The sequence below is a fragment of the Colletotrichum spaethianum genome (genome assembly GCF_022836535.1).
Source record: "Colletotrichum spaethianum MAFF 239500 DNA, contig23, whole genome shotgun sequence".
In the NCBI taxonomy this organism is placed as follows: Eukaryota; Fungi; Ascomycota; class Sordariomycetes; order Glomerellales; family Glomerellaceae; genus Colletotrichum; species Colletotrichum spaethianum.
This window is the reverse complement of record NW_026054793.1, coordinates 207,733-231,423: the sequence shown is the minus strand read 5'-3', so window position 1 is coordinate 231,423 and position 23,691 is coordinate 207,733. Positions and strand designations below refer to the sequence as shown.

Sequence of the window (23,691 nt, the reverse complement as noted above, 5' to 3'; positions counted from 1 at the left end):
CAGTGCAAAAGGTGTTGGTGGTGACGGTTGACTAGATCCGGGTGTTGACGGGGCTTATATCTAGTCGAGCATAAACATTCGTGTAAGATGGATGAGATGGCAAGTGCTTTCTTCGAGATTGCGCCGAAGCTTCCGGAGTGGGACAAGCAGCGCGGGCGTAAACTCTGAATAACTCAATGCCGCCTCGTCAAATGGCCGGTCCGTCAACAGCAAGCATAAGAAATCGCATTACAGAGCCGGTGAGGTCGGATCGCGGGGCACTCGTGAGATGAGATGAAAAGCGTTCACGGCCCTCGGGCGCCGCTTAGACTCGGTGACGTTGCGTCCAAGTGCATCCGTTTGCTTTTGCTGCCGGCAAGCCGGGGGTGCGTTTGACGGAGGACCCGGTTTATTTTACAGCTGAGAGCGACGGGATGTCCACATGCTTCACCATTGGCCAATCGGTAGCTTCATTACAGACATCACAGATCGGGCTTAGCGTGGCTACTTCTTATCTTAGCGTCCCCATCTAGCTGAAAGTGTAGGGCCGCAGGACAAACCGTGCATCTGAACGAGGCTGAAAGGTAAAGCGCCAGACGTCAAGAAGCACGCCCCCTGTAACTGGGGGGTCCAAAAGCGACGTTCAACTTCTGGTTCCCGTCTTTTTTTGTTCAGCCTTGTCCGAGGGTTTGCGCGCCGATCGTCAACCCATGCCGTTCTCACTACCTACCTAACAGCTTCTTAAACAACACATCATACCGACACTTACCCCTCGCACCTCCCAAGCGAAACGCCCACAATGTCAGATCTCGATTCCTCAGCAGCCGCGACGCCCCTCCCCGAACCCCCTCCCAAACGTCGCAAGGTCCTCGAACTCGGCACGACCGCGACCCCACGATCCAGCTCCCCCGACGAACTCAACTCCCCAGCCGTAATCCCAATCGGCTCGGCGGCGGCTGCTACAGCCGACAGAACTAAGACGACGGCAACGAAACGCACAACCAAATCCCGCCGCCTGGCTGCCCACCGCAGCCGTCCTAGCGTGACGCCCAGCAGGAGCCCCAGCGACGACGAGCTCAACGAGGCGTACTACTCCCGCTCCTCCCATTCCCGCACCCGCTCACAGTCAAGATCCCGATCCCCCTCCCGCTCGCGCACACGAACGCCCAGGTCGCCGACTGCCTCGCCCTCCCGCTCCCGCAGCGAGTCCCGCACGAGGTCGCAGTCGCCGGCCTCCACATCGGCAGGCAGCTCCCCGCGCAGCCTCTCCGGCGCCGTCGACCGCCGCCTGCGGCTATCCTCTACGAATGGCGAAGGCGCCGACACGGGCGCGACCGTAACGACGCCTGTTACCCCCGCGCCGACGAAGAAGGGTCCCGTGAGGCCGCGGTTCGAGGAGCAGCAGGTCTTGAGTGGGCACGCGGGGAAACCCGTCTCGCAGGTGCGCATTTCCCCTGACGGGCGATGGATCGCAAGCGCCTCGGCCGACGGGACCATCAAGCTATGGGACGCCGCGACGGGCGAGCACATGGATACCCTGGTGGGCCACATGGCGGGAGTCAGCTGCGTGGCATGGAGCCCCGACAGCGGGACGCTGGCGTCCGGTTCTGACGACAAGGCGATTCGGCTGTGGGACAGGGTGACGGGGCGGCCAAAGTCGACGGCCAAGGGGGTCGGCGCGCTGGCCAAAGACGGCGCCGTCGCGCCCTCGGCTCGCCCGATGCCGCCGCTACGAGGCCACCACAACTACGTCATGTGCCTTGCCTTCTCGCCCAAGGGCAACATCCTCGCGTCGGGGTCCTACGACGAGGCTGTCTTCCTGTGGGACGTCAGGGCCGGAAGGCTGATGCGCAGCTTGCCGGCGCACAGTGACCCGGTCAGCGGCATCGACTTTTGCGGCGACGGCACCTTGGTCGTCAGCTGCTCGACCGACGGTCTGATGTAAGTTTCACTCCAATGTTCCACCCCCTTTTCTCCCGACGATTCGCTGACCAAGGATCCCCCTCTGCAACAGCCGCATCTGGGACACCTACACAGGCCAGTGCCTCCGCACCCTCGTCCACGAGGACAACCCCGCCGTGACATCCGTGTGCTTCGCGCCCAACGGCCGCTTCGTCCTCGCCTTCAACCTCGACAACAGCATCCGCCTGTGGGACTACGTCGCGGGCTCCGTGAAGAAGACGTACCAGGGCCACGCCAACAGCCGCTTCGCCATCGGCGGCTGCTTCGGCCTCATCCCCTGCGAGGGCGCCTTCGTCGCCTCGGCCAGCGAGGACGGCGAGATTGTGCTGTGGGACGTCGTCACCAAGGAGGTCGTCCAGAGGATCCCCGCCCATACCAAGAAGGACCGCGTCAACGGTGCCGGCGCCGGCGGCGGGAAGCGGGGCAGCAGTGTGTGTTTCTGGGTTGACGTGCACGGGGACGTCATGGTCAGCGCGGGGCAGGACGGGACGATTCGGAGATATAAAAGGGTGCCGAGCGAAGGCGAGGATGGCGGCGGCGATGCTGTGGCGACTGCCGCGGCGGAGGCGACGGCGGCCGTGACAAATGGTCACGCGGCGGGTGCGGCAGAGGAGGAAGACAAGACGGACGAGGTCGAGACCACGGAGCCGCCGATAAAACAGGAAGAGGACATTGACATGGGCGGGACGTAGTGGCACGTCACTGGAGGGGTCGACACGACAAAAGAGATGCAAACCAAAGCCAGCCTGTGAGCAGCTGCTATGCCGGAGAAGTGATACCAAGCAGCGAATAGGGGCAGCGAAGATTTTAGACCGCAAGAAACCGGAGCTTTGCTGAGCATGGACTACAGCAATGTCTCATGCGGAAGACTATTCTAACTTTGAAAAGCTTTATTTTATAATCAAACAATCTTGCCAACCTGCTGAAACTCCTCCCTTCCATCCCCAAGTGACCGCCCTCTCAAATGATGTATGTGTGTGCTCTGTCAGTAAACAACAATGGCGAGCATATGCAATTCTATCAACTCCACACTCGTAGCTCTCTTGTTGGGAGCGTCTAGGTAATCCACGCGAAACCCCGCCCCTTCCACTCCATTCACTTTCGTCATCAGTTCGACCAGTTCCCGTCAGTCGAGATCAGATCGTCTCCCAACCGCCATTGTTGATCTCGGCCTCCAGCTTACGACTAATAAAGCTCGGGATGCCGTGGCTGAGGAACGTGTTTCTCAGCATAGAGTCGTACCGCTTCTGGTTCAGGAACAGCTGGCGGCCGTGGCGCAGACCCAGGTCCGTCTCGCCGTACTTGTCGATGTAGGGCGCGCTACTGAAGGAGCCCGATAGCCGGAAGAGGTAAAAGATGCAGCACTTGCGGATGTTAAGGAACAAGCCAATATTGCCTTGGCACCTGGACGCAAACATGTCAGCATCATTCATATGCATTCAGGGGGGTTTTATGTGTTTGGTTCAACTTACTTTCGCATGTGTTGCTGCGAGCCGCCGATCCTCTGGGGCTCGCGATCGCCAGGCGACGTCTCCTCCTTGAGACAGCAGACAGCCTGGCCACAGAAGACATCTCCGCAGAGCAGGCAAATCATGGGATCCGAGACATCCTTGCCTGTCGTTGGGCACTTGCGTCGAGTGGCTTCTTCAATGAGTGCGTCGTAGTTCTTTGGCAATCCTACCAGCTCAAAAATGCCCGGATGGCTGATGAGTGCAGAACGGGGGAGTTTGTCCATGTCGTCACCAGGCCACATGATCTGGTGCCGGATCCAGCCGCTAACTAGGCTTGTGGTCGAAGCTGGCCATCCGCAACTCGGCCCATGGTCAGTGATCGCGGCGCACATCTCGTCAAAGGTCGGAACTCGGAGGACTTCGGTAAGGCGGTCCAGTTCATCCGCGTCCGGCTGAGGGGAGACATGGCTGTTGAAGTCCACGCCATACTTGACGTAGAGAAGAACAACGCTCTTTCTGAGGAAGGTCAAGGCATACTTCTTGACGAAAGTGTAGTAGCCCTCTAGGTTGTCCAGCTCCGGCTGACCGAATCCACGGTTGTCCCCTAGATCTGCCGGCATTTCATGGTGGGACACGTTGATCTCCATGCCAACCTTGGTGATGGCGAGACAGAATTCGGCAAAGTTCTTCAACGCAGGGTCTTGAGTCTCTCTGTTCAGGAGGTGGCTGACCCATGTAGACACTGGGATGTTGCGCCCCATGTGGTAAACGACCTTGACAATTTCTGCGAGATAACAGAGTCTCAGGATGTGCGTTACGTCGAAGTTTTGCGCAGGGATCACACCAAAGACGCACTCCGTAAGGAAGATGAAGGGGTCCTCGCTGAGCAAGGGCGGGTAGGCGTCGATAGGTCGTCTGACATGCTCCGTCTCTTGTCCAAAGTACTGCGAAACGAAGAGCTGGACGTGCTGCCGCTCGCTGTCCAATCGGAACTCTTCATCTATCCAGTTGTCACCACCAGCCTTGAGACCACCAACGGCTCTGTATGCAGTGGCCGTCTCTGCCAAGATGCGCAGATGCGTCAAGCTCTGCTCAGGGATCTTTTCCAAGAGCGTCATGCCGTACTGGGCCTCAGTGCCGCGCTGCTGGATTTCTGCAGCTGAGATTGAATAACCAACCAGCTTCGACAGAATATCACTGTGGCAAAGCTCATTCCTCTCTCGCAAGTCAATGTTACGTTTTTCGTGGCGAGTCTTAAAGCCATTCGACCGCACAGTATCGCGAAGACGACGGTATACCCTCGCCAGCTCACCCATGAGGGTGGAACCGTCACTCTGTATAGATCGACGGTTGCTGATTGGCGTGCTAGCCATGGGGAACAGAGACGTCAGAGGTGTGCTAGCGATCACAGAGTCAGAACCCGACTCATCGGCAGTCCAGGCTTCTTCCAATAATTGAGGCGCCTTCTCCGCCAAAGCGCCGGTGACTTGCCCAGCCGTGTAGCTGGCAAACGATGACTGTATCTCGTCAGGTGGGCGGTTCGCACCCAGAATGTAGTAGCCCGATCTCATCTGCATATCGAGGAAGTCTGCAAAAATGCGCTGAGACTGGAGCGGCCCAGGGAAACACTCCTCCTGGCCCTTCCAGATGATGGGCAAGAATGCGTTTCCGAGAGCCTTGCACAGCGGGCAGACGAACTCCTGTCTTCGGAGGTTCTCCGGGTGATGCCTTGCGATTTGATGATGGTGCCGCCGGTTGGTCGCATCAAAGTACATCTCGAAACAGGTGTAGTGCATCATATGGCCACAGCCGGTTGAGACAGGCCCAGGGCGGGAAAGGTTCGATGGGAAGCCCTTGCCTATTGTCTGACGCTCCGAAACAAACTTCTCGCCCTTGGCGTTGACCTTCGTAACTTCTTGCCGGTTCTCGTGGGCGACCCCAAAAGGTCGAATGTCCTCTGCGGATCGATCCAGGCTCGAGGGCGTGTGGAAGGCTTCCCGCACAAAGTCGGGGTCCTGTAGATCCGTCTGTCGAAGGATGTGGCTCTCGTTGAAGAGAGCAAACGTTCCGTAGAGACGGCGGTCGTCCGTATCCTCCTGGCATAGAATGCAAGTACCGGTGGGGTATTTCCAGTTGTTCTTACGATCAGCGGTCTGCTCCACCTCTTCCTCGTCTTCAAGATCCGAGCCCCAGTCGATGTTGCCCTGGTTTTCCAAGAAACTCTTCTGCTGCTGCTGGAATTGGGCCATGACCTTTGCCTGCCGGCTCAGCGCCGCCTTCTTCTTGCGTTCGCGCTCCTCCTCTGCAGAGTTGTTCGCTGGGGAGGCGGTATCAATGCGATCGACCGAGACACCAAGTCGCACGTAAGCATTCTCAAAGTTGCGCGGCCGCTTTTGTCGCATTCTCTTGAGGATAAGGCCAATCTTGGGGTGGCATGCCTTGAACTCGTCCTTGGTGGACATCATGTCCAGCAACGCGACAATAGTCTTCGCGTTTGGCGCTTCTTGCATGAAGTTGCTTCGGGCGGTTCGTGTCAGAGCGATGAACACAAACGAGTTGAGAGACTCCTCCGTCATGTCGCTCTCGTCTGCCTTGTCCTCAGAGATCGCAATAAGGATAAGGTGGAGTACGACTTGGAGAAAGGTCTCGATCCGAGTTGTAGGCACGCTTGGCGTGAGTCTGGTAGCGACGAGTGGATACAGCAGTGAGTAGTAGATGATCTGGCCAAACATGCCGGTGCTAGTAAATGCAGCCAGATCCTTGAAGAGACCCGAGGGGATCGGTCTAAGCTTAGGCTCGTATACAATCTCCTCAATTGGCTTGCCAGTCTTGATGGCCATCTTCTTCCGATATGCCAGCTCAGACTCCTCTCGCTGATTCTTGTTATAGTGAGCGATGTAAGGGTCGATATGCTCAACGAACTCGGGCCGGAGCTCAAAGGTGCCTACGTCTGAGACACCTTCGGGGGGTTTGAACGATGCCATCTCGTCGAGAACACGGTGGAAATCCTCCTGTTCTTGCCACTTCTCAGGCAACTTGTTGCTGATTTCATTAAAGGAGAGTGGCTTGAAGCATAGGATGTGGGTAAGATCGCGGCGGATGGCAAGAACGTTGGCGTTGGGCTCATCCTCGGGCGCAATCAGCGAGGTACGATCGCTTAGAAGCACGATCAGGAGGTGAATCATGTCCTCCACCACGTCCAGGTGCTGCGCATCGTCTTGTGCAGCAGACTTCTGTTCGAAGATTCCCTTGACCCACTTCTCCATACCGAATCGATCAATGATGGATGCGAGGACGCGGCTAGGATCAGCGATGACCATGGCGGTCTGAAGGAGGAAGATGTCTCGGTGATGGGAGACATCTCTCTGACTGACTCCGCGATACGTCGCTGCCTGATGCCGCAGGCTGATACCATTGCGCACCCACATGTTCGCCTTGATTTGCGCCAGCCAAGCGCAGACCCTCAACGGATAGTCGAACGCAGCCATGAGATTGTCTTCTGGAGAGTTATCCCGTCGTGGCATAACCTTGCGACCCATGGAGCGCGGGGGAAGCTTCAAGTCTTGCGTGGTGAAGCTCAAGAGAGCTCGCATGCTTGAAGCAGGGAGAGACTTTCCGCACTCAATCAGCCATGAGAGGGTGTAGTGCAGGGCATGATGGAAGCTGATGGGGTCTTCCTCAACCGTAAACTTGACGACGTCGTACCGCGCTGACTCGTTGTCAAACTCGAAATCGCCCAGAGTCTTGAACTTGATCTCTTCTTTAATCTCAGCCTGCTTAAAGCGATGGCGTTCGGCGCCAACGGAATGGAGAATGACAGCCTTAGCTGTCAGTCTGATCGCCTGAGCGACGAAGTGAGCCTCGTTCTCCGGCACGTTTCTGTATGCGTCGGCAAGCTGCCGAGCAAGCCTGTTGATTTCGCGTGTCACCAGCGAGGCAGTTATCCAGCTGTCGGTTTCATATTCAACATGCTCTCCAACGGCGCGAACATTCGGTCCAATGCCCTGATGCAGCTTAACGAGGTCAAGGAATTGCAAGAGGTACCGTTCCTCGGTCCGAAGCTTTTCCTGAACCTGTGGCGAGCCAAAGAGGTATTTCAAGTCCAGATAGAAATGGTACATGCGGCGGTTCGTCACTGATCCGGAATCGAAAGCAAGTACTGCGTTTGACGAGACATCCCATGGGTAACCCACTTGCCTCGTAGTGAGGAAGGTGTAGAAGATTGCGAGCAGGCTCGTCATGAAGTTGCCCCGTTCAACGATCTCTGCGGTGATAGACGGCGTCGTAAGCATCTGCAGAGACAAGTTGATGATGGAGTGGTCAGGCTCTCGGTCCCCAATCAAGTAGAGTTGAGCCAATGTCGTGTACAGTCCGGCAAATCGAAGGCCTAGGATGCGCTTAAACTCGGGTATCGAAACAACAGTTGAAATGTAGAGCGAGCGGAGGTCGTTGCGGACCTTCTTCCACATGCGAAGGTCGAAGAGAATGAGCCAATCGAGCCGAACCCTTTGAAAGACGTCTTCCGCGGGTGGAACGTTCTCCCGGTTCATGTAGCCGGGAGGAGTCTCAAGCCAGTACCTACCTGGCTTCGGCGAGGGCGCCTTCTCACCTTGTCCAGGCGTCTTCGGGATTTCCAGATTGGCCTTGGCATAGATTGCAGGTGCAATCAGCGGTTCAGCTGTGTCGGAATCTGAGGGCGTCAAATCGCGATCCCTGGTGGTCCGCCGAGCAGCTGCAGGTGGGGGCGGAGGCGGCGGGTAACCGGCCATTGTAGCTTCATCTTCTTCCAAAGCTTGATCATTACCACGCCACTCGAGACCAATGTCCCCGGGGCCGTCGGCTCGAACATCAACCATCATGATATCTTCATCGTCAATATCGTCATCTTCGTCATCATCTCCCGCGTCACTGTCCGGGGTGCCGTTACCCCTGCCCATGTCGATATCCTCATCGTCGCTATCGAGAGCCCGGGCTTGTTGTTGAGCGGCAATGCGCTGCATCTGTAGGAGGACATGCTGGGTAAAAGACTGAGACTGCTCGAGGTTCCTCAGGAATCTCTCTTCGTCGTAGATGCCGTCCTTGCCCACTATGGCATGGCTTCCGGGGCTACCCTTCCGCCATGGCTTCATCATCTCCTGGCAGACAATGTTTCGCAGAATAGTATGGTCCGATCCAACGCTGCATCCGGCGATGTCGCTGAGCCACTCAATCATGGCCCCGCACATTTGTTCGCGGAACGTATCGCGTGATGACCTGATGGTAACAGTGACCTTGATATGCTCCAGTTTGGTGGCCATCTCAAGCAGAGCGTCCAGATCGTCGAGGCGCTTCAGGATACTGCGGCCAATGAGATCCGTTTCTGTGGCGCGCTGCAAAGCCTGGGCCTCTGTTGTTCTGCAAGCTCGCGCAATCTGATTCTGTACATCCTCCATTGTGTGCTTCTCGTCATTCCAGAGAACCAGCGCATATTCGGGATGGCCAGAGGGGCCTTCTCCGTAGATGTCTGGGGACAGGCGTGAGAGCTCTTCGTCAGCTTGAATCGATTCCACCGTCTTGCCCTGTCGCAACTGTTCCGGCGAGCACGATATAACGTCGCAGATGTAATCAAAGACACGACCAATCGTCATCTGCATGTTCTGTACGAGATCCTCAGGCAGACCAGCCGGCTCCTTCCCCTTCCCTTCGCCCTTTTCCGGGTTCGTTTCGGAGTGGATCGTACAGAACATGGGGAGCCGCCAGGCCTCGTCATCGCCACAGTCGCAGCAACCACTATTGCCGACCGAGATGCTGATACGGACCATGTGGCCGGCGTGGTCGGTCGAGTCGAAGCATCGCATACACAGTACGCAGGTGTCGTCAGTGCTGCATGTTCTACAAGAGTAGGAGGCTTCTCCGGGCTTGAATATGTGACCGCATCGCTTGCCTCGAGCGGCTTCGGTGTACTCGGCGCCCTCGACTGCGCCCTGGGCATCGTGGAGCTTGTGGTTGTGGGAAGGTCGACCGGAGGGAAAGAAGAGGGGCATGTAGCGCTCGCCTCCCGCCAACGACCAAAAAAGACTTTCGAGGAGGTCGTGGTGTGCTTGGTCGTCGTACTCGTAGTTCCATCTTGCAGGAAGCTCTCTAAGAAACTCGCAGAGCTGGCGCTCTTGAGTTGACATTGTGGGTTCCATTATGACGGCTCGGTCATGGCTATAGGTGTGCCTTTATGCCCAAAAATTTGACAGGTGGTCGGTCAAGGGAAAAGGAAGGCGCGGGTATGTAGGTGTAGCAAGTGTGGTGGAGGTTGTTGGTAATCGGTGATGCGCAAGCAGTGTCTTGCGCAGAGCTCTGGCGGGGTCTTTCGGGCAAATAGTGGCGGGTCGTCTATATGCGGTGAGTAATCCGAGCCTGGAATATGGTCCGGGCAGACAGGTAAAGTGTGCGGTATGGATATTGTGGAGAGAGAGAAAAGAAAAAAGACCAAAAGGAACAAGTCGAAACGAAAATGGATTACATACAAGGAAGTGCCAGTGGAATCTTCACAGGCAATAACGGTGACGTTCTCTGCTGAAAAGAAGCGACAGGACAACGTGGTCGCGGTGTTGGGTGTTGGAGGAGAATGGTTGATCAAAGCACGGCACGCGGCACAGAGTTGGGAGGTCCGAACTTCATACGTACCTAGGTGGTGGCGGGCTAGAGTGGAGGTCAGTTTTGTTGGTGGGGTGGTTTGAGTGGGTTAGATCAGCGGGAAGACGTTTGGGTTGGAGAGCCTGAAGGATTGCAGGGGTGTGGACACCTTATTACTGGTAAATGTCACTATCTTGCTTAACCGCATATGCCCATCCGGTAGCTTGACCTCCCTGTACCCCTACTGAGTGACGCTTAGAAGTAGTTAGTTCACAAAGAAAAGAGAACAGACCGACTTACATTAACTGACTGAGACATTTCTAGTTCAACATGTTCACATGCTATGCAAATGGCAGTACATTGACTGGTGCGGGAATAGAGGGGTAGGCAGGCCTAGTGACAAGATCTCGGTCGTATGCAATCCCTCCCTAAATACCCTCAAGAGGGTGTTCAAATTTACACAACGCTTGAGAAAGCCGGATATGTGGTCCCATTGCAACTGCTCTTCGACCCTTTTTGTACTATAGAAACAGTGCAGGTGTGTGATTCCGGGACTATACTTGTGGCTCTTGGTGCAGTTTGATGATAGTGGTTTGCATGCATCTTATTTGAGCATCCAGCCAACACCCAAACCTAGACTACCTTTCATATCGTTCGATAACTTCTTGGAGGGCTTTCCTATCCCGACAAGTGGTCAGACCTAGTATGGAGTAGATCTTCAGACAACATATCCCCCCAACAGAGATGAACCTCAAGCGCATAATCGGGGGCTAATCACCGATATCTAAACGTTTGCCAATATGAGTCCACATACCCAATCGGTCAATCTCGGCTATATTTATCAGTCACTGAACCGCGCACACAGATTCCTTCCATTGGTAAAACCCTGGTGGATGTTTGTCCAACGTCGTAGAGTGTTCGCGATTGTCTCGGTCCGGTCCAGCAAGTGTCTCATGTTTACCGCTGCAGCCATCTCCGTGCCCGGGACATGAAGTCTGTCCCGCTGAGCCTGCGCCCAAAACCCATCGCAGATTTTACTAACATTAACCAGCAGCGAGTCCGCCGATGCCTCCGCAACCCCAGCCAACGTCTCAGAGGCTGAAGGGAAACCGTTACCGAAGCCTTGGCGGAAGTTGGTGTAGGGAGCAAAGCGGAATAAAGCTCTCGGAACGGTACATCGATGTTGGCGCAGCTCGTACCTGCATGTTCGCCTGCCGTTCTTCGAGATACCTCCGTGCTGCCTGGAGACAGATTTCGTGGATGCGGTGAACCCTTGCCTCAAGTGACATGGTATGCGTACTTTGCGGTGAAGAGATGTCTTCTGGATCTTCATTCTGAGTTTTCGAGTTGCCATTGTGTAGTTGAGATCGTGGTTGGCGATTGCCGACGTCGGAAACATCTTGCATGCAGTAGGGAGAGCTTTATGACACAGCTCTCATCGATATCCACCGCTTCAATCCTGGTGTTCGGGGATAGCTTCGATGTCCATTGCACTATTCTCCAAATCGTTCGAGGTGGCGGGCTCTTGCTCGATGCGGGAAGCATCTAAAGTGGGAAGACGCTCAACTATTGGCACAAAATAGCCAGCACGGATACCTCGTCTCACAGCATCAGGCCATGCCAGGAACGGGTCACATGGCGGTTACGCAAAAGAAAATCGCGGTACGGGTGGGGCTTCGGTCGACGACATGCGTACAACATCGGCAGCGGTGTTGTGCTGTCTGACAAGATCGTAGATGAACTCATTGGGCGAGGGATGAGAATCGAGATGCCCCATGCTAACGTACAGTTTGGCGACGGCAGTGGTTGATGTGAGAACCGTGGCTTGAGAACGAGATGCCGTAGGCGACCTGTCTGTGAACGATTGGGTTGTCGAATACCGGGAGCATTTGCCCAACTTCCTCAAGAGAGAATCGCCGAGGAGGCAGTCAGACGCTAATAAGTTAGAGATTCAAGAACAAGAAGTAAAAGTATGAGACATTGTGGTATTCCATTGAAAGCTCGCTATGAAAGGTAGTCTAGGTGCTCCAAATGACGATCCTTCCGTCGACGCCGCTTGCTTCATGTCTAGTCAGCTTTGAAGGTCAACATCACAAAGGTTGAGAGACTTACAGGAGAACTTAATGAGGCTGTCGCCTGACGACTCGTAGGGACGAAGGGTGGTGATAGTGTTCTGGTGGACCGTCTTGAGCTGGGTGTCATCCTTGACCTTGCCCTTGAGATCCATCTGCCTGAACATGTTCAGGGCAGACTCCTCGCGGGCGTCGCTGAGGCCGGGGCGGCCCTTGGACTCGAGGGTGCCTGCGAGGCTCCAGCCGTCCTCGCCACCCTTGAACCGGAAAGCCTCACAGTCATAGCCTGCAGCAATGATCTCATCCTCTGAGTTCCAGAGAAGACTCATGAAGGGAAGAAGCTGGGTGGTGATCGTGACAACGGCCCGGGGAGGCTGTTCTGGGGCACTGGGGTATACGACAGTGATGCTGCTGTCGTGAGCAGCAAAGGCCAGAGCGTTTCCACTAGGCGAGAAGGAAACGGAGTGCACCCAGCCGGCAGAGTTGTTCAGGTACTCTCCGCAGACGGTATTGAACGGCAAGCGTTCACCCCAAGCAGTCGGTTCGGGGCGGGCGTCGACACCCTTGATAAAGCTGGAGAGAACACGGGCGTGGGCATCGGTCGATCCGGCAGCAAGAAGAACGGAGTTTGGGTGCCATGCAACGGATGTAATGGTGCTTCGGATAGGCTTCTTCAAGTGCTTCGACACCCACCAGTCGTTCTCCTCCTCGAAATAGCAGACAGCAATAACACGGTCGCCCGAGCCAACAGCGAACTTAGTTTCCGAGGGAGACCATCGCACAAAGGTCGCGGCGCGGCTGATTCGAAGGAGAACGAGAGTAGGCTTGTATCCGGTCGGCGAGGGCTCCCAAACAAGGGCGTTTCGGTCTATCATGACAAGTCAGGTACTGTTCTCACCTCAAACCAGCGGAAACGGCGGCTGCGCGCATTGACGTACCTTGAGAGCAGGACACAATGCGGCCGCTGTTGGGAGCAATATCGACACTCGTGACAGTCTTGTCGTGTCCCTTGAGCTCGTCCTTGAGCTTGAAGGCGCTGCCGGCTTGTCCATACAGCTCAATGGTCGAGTCGCGGGCGATGGCCAGCGTCTGACGGTCGGAAGAAAACGAGTGGTCCGCGATGGGAGCGTGGAAGAGGTGGTGAACCTGAGGGGCCGCCATGATGAGAGGTTGCTTCGTGATAGGAGTATAGCTCTCTACTATCACTCTTGTTTTCCGGGTCGGATTTGTTGATGGAGGAAGCAGAGGGAGATGTCGAGGTTGTTGGCAGACGAAGTTGCGACTCTTGGGGCCAGTGCTAGGAGATGCTGGCTGGCTGACCTCGTCCAAGCAAGGCAAGGTACCTCCCCCAGGCAGTACATACGTAAGGTGCATGCATAGCATACATTACTGCGTACCGTCTGGGAGGTGCACCGTGGTGGGGCAGATGGGGGGGGGTTACGTAGGTAGTGGTGCTTGAGAAGAGCAGCATGGCAATTCGCACCGCTTGTGCATTTTCAGGCATTAAGGCCACACCCTGGGGCGTCGTCGAACTGAGTGCAGAGCGTCGGCGCTAGCAATGAAGCTCCCCAAAGGCGTTCAGCCAACTAAACTGTGTGGCCGGACGTTCAACACAAAAATTCAGACCGCGACGATTGTACCACGATAAAACACGACGCGCCACCTCGAGACGACTACGACGCTGAGTCAACTTCTAAGAGTTTGACATTATATCCGAAACCTGTTGATACTATCATCCACGTTTTCCGCACACAAATTGCACAATGGCGGCTGTTGCTCCTCCTCGTGGCCTTGCGCCGAACGCATCACTGCCCGCCAAAGTTGCGACGATTCCTCCGAACCAGACGTGAGTGGACACTGTCGCATACCTTGAGCATTCTCTGATGTCTATAGACTCTATGTAACGAACCTGCCGTCCAACAAGATCCAGAAACAAGACCTACGAACCGAACTCTACCTGCTCTTCTCGACGTATGGGCCCGTTCTCGATATTGTTGCCATGAAGACGATGAAGATGCGAGGACAAGCGCACATCACCTTCCGTGATGTGCAAACGGCAACCCAAGCCATGCGCTCGCTCGAAGGCTTCGAGTTCCTTGGTCGTCCTTTGGTGCGCTCGCCCGAGAATACTAGACTGCAGACCGTGATTGCTGACCAACCGAGTGAACAGACTATCCAGTACGCCAAGTCAAAGTCCGACTTCGTCGCCAAGCTGGACGGCACATTTAAGATGCCCAATTCTACGGCTGGAGCTTCCAGCACCGAAGTGACGGACCTCCAGAAGAGCATCTTCAATGCCCCAGCACCAGGTGCCGCATCAGGCGCTGCTCCAGGAACCGCCGCAGCGAAGCCCTCGACTGGCGGTGACCAACCCATGGGTGATGCACAAGCATCCGACGCGAGGGGTCAGAAGCGGACGAGAGATGAGGAAGAAGAAGAGGACAGTGATGTTGCCATGGAAGAGGACAGCGACGACGATTGATCTTCTCGAGGGCCTTGCGAACTAGTTCAACCAGGGGTGAGATGACGGGAGGTCGGGTGCGACGTGCTTCAGCCGGTCGAATCCATGGCCATCTCTTTGGGCACCCAGAGCCCCACGCAACCGCCGACCAGGCCGAGCCACAGCATCATATACTGCTCTTTGGAACAGTTGAAGCCCGACATGGCGTCTCCGAGAAGGCATGGATGGATGAAGAACGAGGGTAGTCCCGTGAGGGGGTGATGCTGCAACCTTATGTGTTAGTACAGACCTGCAGGTGGTCTCTCTCAGAGTTGTAATTGACGGGTTCACAGCTGATGGGCACTCACGTCGCCGGAAATCCCCCCGATGCCGCCTGTCCTCCGCAGGGCATCCTTGAATTGATCGGGCACCAGCCGTCGAAAGACAGTGTCGAGATTGAAGGCTGGCTCGTCAACCGGCAACCCTTGCAATGTAAACCATAAGCATGGCATCCGATACGTGGGATGCATGTGCACTTCATAGACGACGTATCCGGAGTCTAGTACGCGGGGTTTGGAGAGAGCAGCCTAATATTTCACCTGGTCAGCTAGCTGGCCACGGAATTTCAACCTCGAGGACATTACCTCATCAGACTCCTCGGCATCAATCATAGCCTCATCGTCGAGCCCAAGTGCGTCTCTTTCCAGACTGCCTTCTGCGAAAGAAAACTTGTCCAGAACCGAGGAGAGATCCCCACAATCCAGCGTAGCCTCAAGCGGCCGGATGATTTGCAAGTATGTTGTGTATTCAACGCCAGAGGCAAACGATGTATCGAGTGCTGTGCATACTCTCAACTTGAACCGTTGCCGCAACGGGCCCAGCGTTGCGCGGCAATATTGGCTATCGAAGTGATGACACACCTCGGAAAACTCCTCCGGGGTCAAGAAAGGGAAGTCCTTAAAAGACATGATGTTAAAGCGTCTTTGTTGCGGTGAATATATCGCAGTCGATTCCGTCTTCGCGACAACATCCAAATATGCGCGTTTAATGACTTCTAGCACCGGAGGAGGTGCGGATCCTTTTGGTCTGTGAGTGACTCATTCGCCTTGTACCAGCCGATGATCTTGCAACGGTTTGTGGTCGGTATATTGGTGACACGTGCCTTTCGACGGTGAGCTCTAGAAACCGTTCCGGAAGTTGCAGCGAGTCGAACTCGGAGATCCTAACGCGGTAAAACTTAGGTCTCCGGGACGGTGCCCGCTCCTTGGGGATGATCGGATGCTCGCCGACCTTGTGCCCTTCCAGGCCCCACCAGGCCGGATACCGGTGTTACAAAGCGCCCAAAGTGGTGCTTGGGTGCCAGCAGATGAGGTAAGGTTGTGACCGACTGGCGAATGATTCAGTGCCCGCCCTACCTATGTTCTCGGCGTCGGTAGGATCGGCACGTTTTTGCGCCGGTCCACAAGAGACTACGCACAGCACTGCCAGCCCTGGCAGCGTATTTTTTGGGGTTAGCATCCGCCTTCTGCCTCGACTAATGAGGCCGGTCGCGTCCATAATCTACAGGTGGCCTTTTCTCAGCGTCCAGGGTGGGTAGGGTGGTTCCGTTACCAGCCAAGGCCAAGCGAACTGAGCGTGCCGGTCTTTCCTCCCACTGCTCCGAACAGCCCGATAGTGGGCGCGTGTGCAAGGAGAGACAGCGGGTTGGCGGGTAAAGTGGTTACTGATCCACGGTTTAGCTCGACGCCTCCGCGGCAACGAGGGTGTCTTTCGCAGCTCGCTCCAGTTAATTCGGAAAGTCCACATCATCGAGATTCGCGTGCGCTGCTGTCTCAGTCTCCGTTGCTGTCTCTCTTTTTCCAATCGTCATCTCATTGTTGCAACAACTGTCATTCTTGTTGCTTCTTGTCGGGGGTTGAAATCAGCAGCCTCGCCCCCCTTCTACAGTAGCTTTTGACTTTCTGCGACCTGTTCGTCCCGTCCCTGTTTGCTCGAAACCACCGGTATCCACACTGCGACAATGCTAAGAGCGTAACATGAATGTTCGCGACCCTTTCAATCTACACCGGAACACAGCCCTCAACGTTTTCAAAGTGACGGCTTCCCGAGCTGCCCAGAATATCAAAGAAAAGGCGGTCGAGGCCGGAGCTACTGCCCTCAACGACATGGCTTTCAATGTGCCCAAGAATGTCCCCTCCTTTAGCAACCCGCAACGAGTACTCGAAGATCGTTACTGGGGCGCCTCCGCCGTAAACAGCCGATCCGGCCGTGGAGGGAACTCTGGTATCTTCCACGGCGTGCAAGGACGAGTCGAAGACCTGCTCGGCACCAAGGGCCAGCTGCCCATGTACAAAGACAAGCCCTACGCCCACCACGCGAGTCGGAGGTTTCGTCCTCTGTGGCGGAGGAAACGTTCGATCCTAGTTACCCTGCTGCTTCTCTTCTCGGGCCTGTGGTTCTTTGGCTTCTTCTCAGAAGGCTCCAAAGCCCGCGAGTCGGCATCGACATGGACGGGTTGGCTGGGCGCTTCTGAGCCTACGGGCAAGAAGGTGGACTGGCTCAAAAGGCGGGAGAGAGTGGTGGAGGCCTTCGAGCTCAGCTGGGACGCCTACGAGCGCTACGCCTGGGGTAATGTCGACTCCGGCAATGAATCCGCTTGATGATTATGTTCGAAGACTAACAACCACAATTACGAACAGGCTACGACGAGTACCACCCCATTGCGAAGACCGGACGACAGATGGCACCTAAGGGTCTCGGCTGGATCATCATCGACTCGCTAGACACAATGATGCTAATGAACCTGACATCGCGCCTGACCCATGCGAGGCAATGGCTCGCCAAAGACTTGACGTGGGATCAGGACCAGGATGTCAACACGTTCGAGACCACCATCAGAATGCTCGGCGGTCTCCTCTCTGCGCACTACCTGTCGACCGAGTTTCCTGAATTGGCCCCAATAAAGGACGACGACCCAGGCGCGCCGGGCGAGGATTTGTACTTGGAAAAGGCAAAGGACCTAGCTGATCGCCTGATGAGCGCCTTCGATTCGCCTTCTGGGGTTCCTTACGCGAGCGTCAACTTGGCTCAGTACAAGGGCATTGTCTCACACGCCGACGGAGGTGCTTCTTCGACCGCCGAGACGACCACTCTGCAGCTCGAGTTCAAGTACCTGGCTAAGCTCACCGGAGAAAAGGACTTTTGGGACAAGGTCGAGAGAGTCATGCAGGTTGTCGACGACAACGGCGCCCAGGACGGCCTCGTCCCCATTTATATCTACGCCACGACGGGAGAGTTCAGGGGCGATAACATTCGCCTCGGCTCCCGCGGTGACTCGTACTATGAGTACCTGATCAAGCAGTACCTGCAGACGAACAAGCAGGAGCCTGTCTACCAAGAGATGTGGGACGAAACTCTCGAGGGCGTGCGCAAGCACCTGATCACCTACAGCAAACCCTCTGGATTCACCGTCCTTGGAGAGCGGCCCTCTGGTTTGAACAATGAGCTATCCCCGAAGATGGATCATCTCGTATGCTTCATGCCCGGAACGATTGCTCTGGGAGCCACTGGTGGTATTCCGGAGGCAGAGGCCAGGCGGCTACCAACATGGAACAAGAAGAAGGACGAGGACATGAAGCTGGCTCGCGAGCTCATGCAGACCTGTTGGGGCATGTACAAGTGGATGGCGACTGGGCTTGCTGGAGAGATCACCTACTTCAAAATCGACAACCCTCCGGCGCCTGCTTCAGCCTCGCATCATCCGCCCCAGGACTTTGATCCCGACCCTCACGCCAAGTGGCGGCAGGATTTCGAGGTTCACTCCAACGATGTCCACAACCTGCAGCGACCCGAGTCTATCGAGAGCTTGTTTTACATGTGGAGAATCACCGGCGATCTGAAATACAGAGAGTGGGGGTGGGAAATGTTCAAGTCCTTCGTCAACTACACCGCGGTTGAGGACGGTGGCGGTTTCACCAGCTTGAGCAACGCCAACACGATCCCTCCCGCCGTGCGTGACAACCTGGAGAGCTTCTGGATGGTAAGTCGAGGCTGGGCATGACCATCAAGCAATGTGTGACTAATGTGAGAACTCCAGGCCGAAACTTTGAAGTACTTTTACCTCCTGTTCTCGCCCAACGACTTGTTGCCCATGGACAAGGTCGTTTTCAACACCGAGGCCCACCCGCTCCCCCGCTTTGACATGGGCAAGTTGTTCAACACCGGCTGGAAGCGGAAGCCGAGAGACGCCAACGGAAAACTCGTTGTCGAGCAAACATGATATCATTGATGGAGGCTCTCCCTGTTATGAACAGTCAGGGAGTGTATGTTTATATAGTAGCATGTCTGTGTCTTTGGAGGCTTTCCAAATCCCAAATGGCGCGGCCTGGCGTTGTATGTGGAGTAGTTTGGTCTTCACAAAAGCAACTCAATATCCCAAATTTTATTTACTGCTTTTGACTCGTAGCTTCTTATTTGGTGTCCGTGAGGCAACTGGATGCACTCTAAATGAGATATGCGGGTGATAGTGGTAGTACCACCACTCCCTTGCTACTCTTACAACCAATGACAAGAAAAGCCAACGTTCAACGACTTGATAGTCCGTCGGGAAAGGCGGGTGGAACATGAGAGTACGGAAGAGGGGAAAGGGAACAGCCTCCTGCCCGGCTTTATAAGACGTGCCAAGAGCCTGCTAGTGACATCCTGTTCCCAAGGCCAGAATAACGACGTCTTCAGGGGCTCACGTCAGATCTGAGCACTCAGAATTGGCCAGTTGACCGAGGATTGTTTCAACCATTTCCGGAATAGAGGTATAAGGAGCAACTGAGATGGCCTGCTGAGAGTTGATTGCAACTTTGCATCTCACTCAGATCAAAGCAAAGGACTAGGGGTTTCTCCCAACTTACACCTCGGGTCATACATCAGCCATTTAAACAAGGAACATGCCTTCTCTACCAGACCATGCCTTCACCATTACGGGCGGCTGCAACTGCAGCGCCATCCGCTACAAACTATCTGTGCCGGCACTCGCGGACCGGCCCCCGACGCACATGAAGATTCACCTCTTCCTCCCGCCCGAGCAGGCGCACAAGGACTGGCGCCTCCCGACCGTCGCCGTGTGCCACTGCGCCAGCTGCCGCCGCGGCTTCGGGAGCGTGGTGCCGGCGATGATGCAGTGTCCCGCGTACATGCTCTCCGTCTCGGCTCTCCCTGTAGAGTCGACCGAGAAGACGGAGGACGTTGGGACGGGAGGGTTTTCTGCGCTGACGCCGCGCAAGTCGGCCGGGGACTTGGATGACCAGCGGCAAGCCGAGTTCCGTCCGGCGGCCGAAGTGTTCAAACCCGGCCCCCAATCCGGGAACACGTGGGTCAGGTTCTATCACGCCTCCGGGTGCCTGCCGGACGCGGCGCGGGTGTTTTGCGGGCGGTGCGGGGTGCACTTTGGGAAGGCCTACCGGATCACGGAGGAGCTGTTAAGATTCATGGACAAGCCGGCAGGCGGGTGGGACGAGGTGGTGAACGTCAACATCGCGACTGTGGACGACGGGTTGCTGGAGCAGGAGTGGATGGAGCCGGCAGCGCAAGCTTTCGGGTCGTTGTGGGGTGTTCCATGGGTTGTGAAGACGGTGAAGATGGGCGGGGATGAGGGCCAAGCTTGAACGCTAGTTTTGAAGGTTTAGGTGATGCTTTCCTGTCGTGAGAAGTACATGGAGTAGTCGAGGAGGCGCACTTAGATACGTATGTCGGCCACCAAAGCGCATATGGACTGAACGCTACTTATACCTGCATGCCCCACCTGACACTGAGATTTCATCTTTACGTCGCAGAGGTGACACGGTTATCCAAGCAGTGATAAAATACGGCCCAACATAAGAGACGAGCACAAAGAAAGGAAGCGAACCAGATGGCGTGTTTGGATGTTCGCCAACCGCCAGTTACCACCGGATCTCGGCATCCAAGAAATGGGATGACTTTGCAATCGAAGCCCAGCCCGATCTGTGCACCTGTCAAAAGGCATTGCTGAGTGAGCACAGACGATACAGCGCGCATTCTGCATTTTCCAAAGTCAATTCGTCACGTTTTCTATGTAGCCAAGCCTTCAAGCCTCAAGATTCCCGTTGCGTTGCGACGTTGCCTACACTAAGGGGACAAGGAATGATGCGGCTTTGCAAGATGTCTCGAGGTGTCCTGGACAATGCTGTAAGAGACCGGGTACCCTCAGGAGTGGGGGTTCCCCATATGCCACAGCCTGAACGATGGCCCAGGTCATGCCTGTTGGCCCCCCCGTCAAAGCACCCCAGACAAGCACATGCCTGAACCGATTGCGACTCTGTTAAGCGAAGCAGCAACTGGAGTCGAGGTGCGCGGGAGAGAGAGATAACGAAGTGGATTGTCGCTTTTGGGGGGCATAACCGGGGGGGCGGAGGACAGAGACGGAGGTGGTGCAGGATTCGAGGCCCAGCCGTGGCCACAACCCCCCTCATTCGCCCGATGTCCTGCCCAGCCCGGCCTTTGCCTGTTCAAGGAAGGAAACTCGTTCGTCCTGTCGCCGACCTGACGCTTGAAGGGACCGAAGGTGGTGTTGCCAGTCGGGACATCCTTGTCGCAAGATAGTGAGCACCCCCAATCCCATCCCGTCACCTTTGGAACAGACCAATGCGGCAAACTGTGCTGCTGGTTTGGTCTGGTCTGGTCTGGTCGGGGGTTCAGCATGATAAGCCTTCCGCTCCACGACGAGTCAACCAACCCCTTTCGGTGAGAAAGTAATCATTCGCCGCAACGTCCGTCCGTCCTGCAAAGTGCAGATAGACACACTCGTTACCGGAACAAGCACTCCATCGACGACCCGATCTAGCGACGACACAGCGCTTCAACAAGTCGAGCACGCGACCATCGAACCGATTGCAGACCGTTTATCGCCGTCGTACGACCTTCCCTTGCGACACCATATCCCCTTGACGGACCGGGATGCGGTCCTTCGCGGAGCCGACCGACACTTAAAGAGCGGTATCTCGACCGGACGAGCGAGACGACTTGCACCTCTGCATCTTGCGAACCGGCTGGCGTCAATCAGCGGCCGATCGACACCGATCCCAACAAATCCGCGGCGCTTCCTCCCCAAAAAAAGCCTCTGGGTGCGACCAGCGGTGAAGAAACAGAAATCTCCCCCTCCCGAAACCCTCGCCTCCCTCCAAACCGCGGAACGGGATGGCGCCGTACAACGAAGACGTGGAACTCAGCGCCATCAAGATCAAGGAAGACTCCCTCACCCTAGGGAGCAGCTACAGCATGCGGCGCGAACCCATCTACGACCCGGGCCCCGCGCCGGGCCTCTTCTTCCGCGTCCTCGAGAGCTTCAAGCGCGACCCGAGCCAGATAGCCGAGAACAGGCGTCACGTCCGCCGGGGAAGATCGAAGAGCAACTCGTCCATGGACCTGGAGCCGGGCCACGAGCGCGTCCTCAACGGCGTGCACTACTACGACATCCGCCTCGCGAACCAGCAGACCTCGAACACGCTGCTGAGCAGGAAGCTCAAGGGCAGGCACCTGCAGATGATTGCCATCGGCGGGTCCATCGGCACGGGGCTGTTCGTGGCATCTGGCCAGGCGCTCGAGGTCGGCGGGCCGGCGTCGCTGTTGATCGCCTTTTCACTTGTGGGTGCCATGCTGTATTGCACTTGCCAGGCTCTGGGCGAGCTGGCCGTTGCGTTCCCGGTGGCCGGTTCGTTCTCGGCCTACTCCACGCGGTTCCTGGACCCCTCGTGGGGTTTGCCATGGGCTGGAAGTGAGTATACCACCCGCTGTCCGTCGTCGTTCGCGTTATCAGCCCGGGTGGCTAACGTCTGGTGCAGCTACGCTTTGCAGTGGTTGATTGTGCTTCCTCTCGAAATCATTGCTGCCTCCATAACGATAACGTATTGGGACCCAAGCATCACCAAAGCGATCTTTGTCACAATCTTCCTCGTCGGTATCATTACTATAAACCTCTTTGGCGTCAAGGGATACGGAGAAGCCGAGTTCATATTCTCCATCATCAAGATCATCGCAGTGATTGGCTTCATGTGAGTTCCCCCCCACCGCCCTTCAACCCCGTTTCTGCATGTCTAACACTGCCCACAGCCTGCTGGGAATAGTCCTCAACTGCGGAGGGACCCCGGACTCTGGTTACATCGGCGGCCAGTACTGGCAGACTCCCGGCGCGTTCCACAACGGCTTCAAGGGCCTCTGCAGCGTCTTCGTCACCGCCGCCTTCGCCTTTGCGGGCACCGAGCTGGTCGGCCTGGCGGCGGCCGAGGCGGCGAACCCGCGCAAGTCGCTGCCCACGGCCATCAAGCAGGTCTTCTGGCGCATCACCCTCTTCTACGTCGTGGCCCTCACCCTCATCGGCCTGCTGGTCCCCTACGACGAGAAACGCCTCCTCGGCGCCAACTCCTCGGTCGACGCGGCCGCGTCCCCCTTTGTCATTGCCATCGAGAACGCCAAGATCGATATCCTCCCCTCCGTTATGAACGCCGTCATCCTCATCGCCGTGCTCTCGGTCGGGAACTCGGCCGTCTTCGGCTCCTCCCGTACCCTCGCCGCCCTGGCAGACCAGCACCAGGCCCCGCGCTTCCTCTCCTACGTCGACCGCAAGGGCCGCCCGCTGATGGCCATCGGCGCCGCCGCCTTCGTCGGCCTCGTCGCCTACCTCGCCGACCTCAAGCAGCAGGACCAGGTCCTCGACTGGCTCCTCGCCATCTCGGGCCTCTCGTCCATCTTCACCTGGGCCTCCATCTGCCTCTGCCACATCCGGTTCCGGCAGGCCTGGGCCCGCAAGGGCCACGGCCTGCACGAGCTCGCCTTCCGCTCCCAGGTCGGCGTCCTGGGCTCCTGGTGCGGCCTGATCATGAACCTCCTCGTGCTCGTCGCGCAGTTCTGGGTCGGCGCCTTCCCCGTCGGCTGGGAGAAGTGGGAGGCCGAGGCCGTCGCGCGCAACTTTTTCCTGCGCTACGCCGCCTTCCCCATCGTCGCCATCATGTACATTGTCCACAAGTTCTACTTCCGCACCGTCTTGATCCGCGTCGACGACATGGACGTCGACACGGGCCGCCGCGACTTCAACCTCGGCATCCTCGTCGCGCAGGAGCAGGAGGAGAGGCGGTCGTGGCCCAAGTGGAAGCGCGTCTACAAGTTCCTGTGTTGA

At 56.5% G+C, this 23,691-nt stretch overlaps 7 protein-coding genes across 7 annotated transcripts; 5 read left to right on the top strand and 2 right to left on the bottom strand.

The window, feature by feature from the left end:
* Nucleotides 1-778: 778 nt before the first annotated feature.
* On the top strand, nucleotides 779-2,633 carry ColSpa_08511 (WD repeat-containing protein 82; the record flags this gene model as incomplete). The annotated part of the gene is made up of 2 exons (XM_049274723.1): nucleotides 779-1,920; nucleotides 1,994-2,633. 2 exons carry the CDS (start codon nucleotides 779-781, stop codon nucleotides 2,631-2,633), a joined length of 1,782 nt encoding a protein of 593 aa, XP_049130680.1.
* A 444-nt stretch (nucleotides 2,634-3,077) lies between these two features.
* On the bottom strand, nucleotides 3,078-9,550 carry ColSpa_08510 (E3 ubiquitin-protein ligase ubr1; the record flags this gene model as incomplete). The annotated part of the gene is made up of 2 exons (XM_049274722.1): nucleotides 3,078-3,345; nucleotides 3,414-9,550. 2 exons carry the CDS (start codon nucleotides 9,548-9,550, stop codon nucleotides 3,078-3,080), a joined length of 6,405 nt encoding a protein of 2,134 aa, XP_049130679.1.
* A 2,466-nt stretch (nucleotides 9,551-12,016) lies between these two features.
* On the bottom strand, nucleotides 12,017-13,231 carry ColSpa_08509 (actin-related protein 2/3 complex subunit 1; the record flags this gene model as incomplete). The annotated part of the gene is made up of 3 exons (XM_049274721.1): nucleotides 12,017-12,057; nucleotides 12,111-12,938; nucleotides 13,009-13,231. 3 exons carry the CDS (start codon nucleotides 13,229-13,231, stop codon nucleotides 12,017-12,019), a joined length of 1,092 nt encoding a protein of 363 aa, XP_049130678.1.
* A 602-nt stretch (nucleotides 13,232-13,833) lies between these two features.
* ColSpa_08508 (U2 snRNP component ist3) lies at nucleotides 13,834-14,552 on the top strand (the record flags this gene model as incomplete). Its single annotated transcript, XM_049274720.1, has 2 exons — nucleotides 13,834-13,916; nucleotides 13,964-14,552. 2 exons carry the CDS (start codon nucleotides 13,834-13,836, stop codon nucleotides 14,550-14,552), a joined length of 672 nt encoding a protein of 223 aa, XP_049130677.1.
* A 1,994-nt stretch (nucleotides 14,553-16,546) lies between these two features.
* On the top strand, nucleotides 16,547-18,789 carry ColSpa_08507 (mannosyl-oligosaccharide 1,2-alpha-mannosidase; the record flags this gene model as incomplete). The annotated part of the gene is made up of 3 exons (XM_049274719.1): nucleotides 16,547-17,138; nucleotides 17,210-18,549; nucleotides 18,607-18,789. The coding sequence occupies 3 exons, from the start codon at nucleotides 16,547-16,549 to the stop codon at nucleotides 18,787-18,789; spliced, it is 2,115 nt and encodes a 704-aa protein (XP_049130676.1).
* A 661-nt stretch (nucleotides 18,790-19,450) lies between these two features.
* On the top strand, nucleotides 19,451-20,167 carry ColSpa_08506 (uncharacterized protein; the record flags this gene model as incomplete). Its single annotated transcript, XM_049274718.1, has 1 exon — nucleotides 19,451-20,167. One exon carries the CDS (start codon nucleotides 19,451-19,453, stop codon nucleotides 20,165-20,167), a length of 717 nt encoding a protein of 238 aa, XP_049130675.1.
* Nucleotides 20,168-21,716: 1,549 nt separating this feature from the next.
* On the top strand, nucleotides 21,717-23,691 carry ColSpa_08505 (general amino-acid permease GAP1; the record flags this gene model as incomplete). The annotated part of the gene is made up of 2 exons (XM_049274717.1): nucleotides 21,717-22,570; nucleotides 22,629-23,691. 2 exons carry the CDS (start codon nucleotides 21,717-21,719, stop codon nucleotides 23,689-23,691), a joined length of 1,917 nt encoding a protein of 638 aa, XP_049130674.1.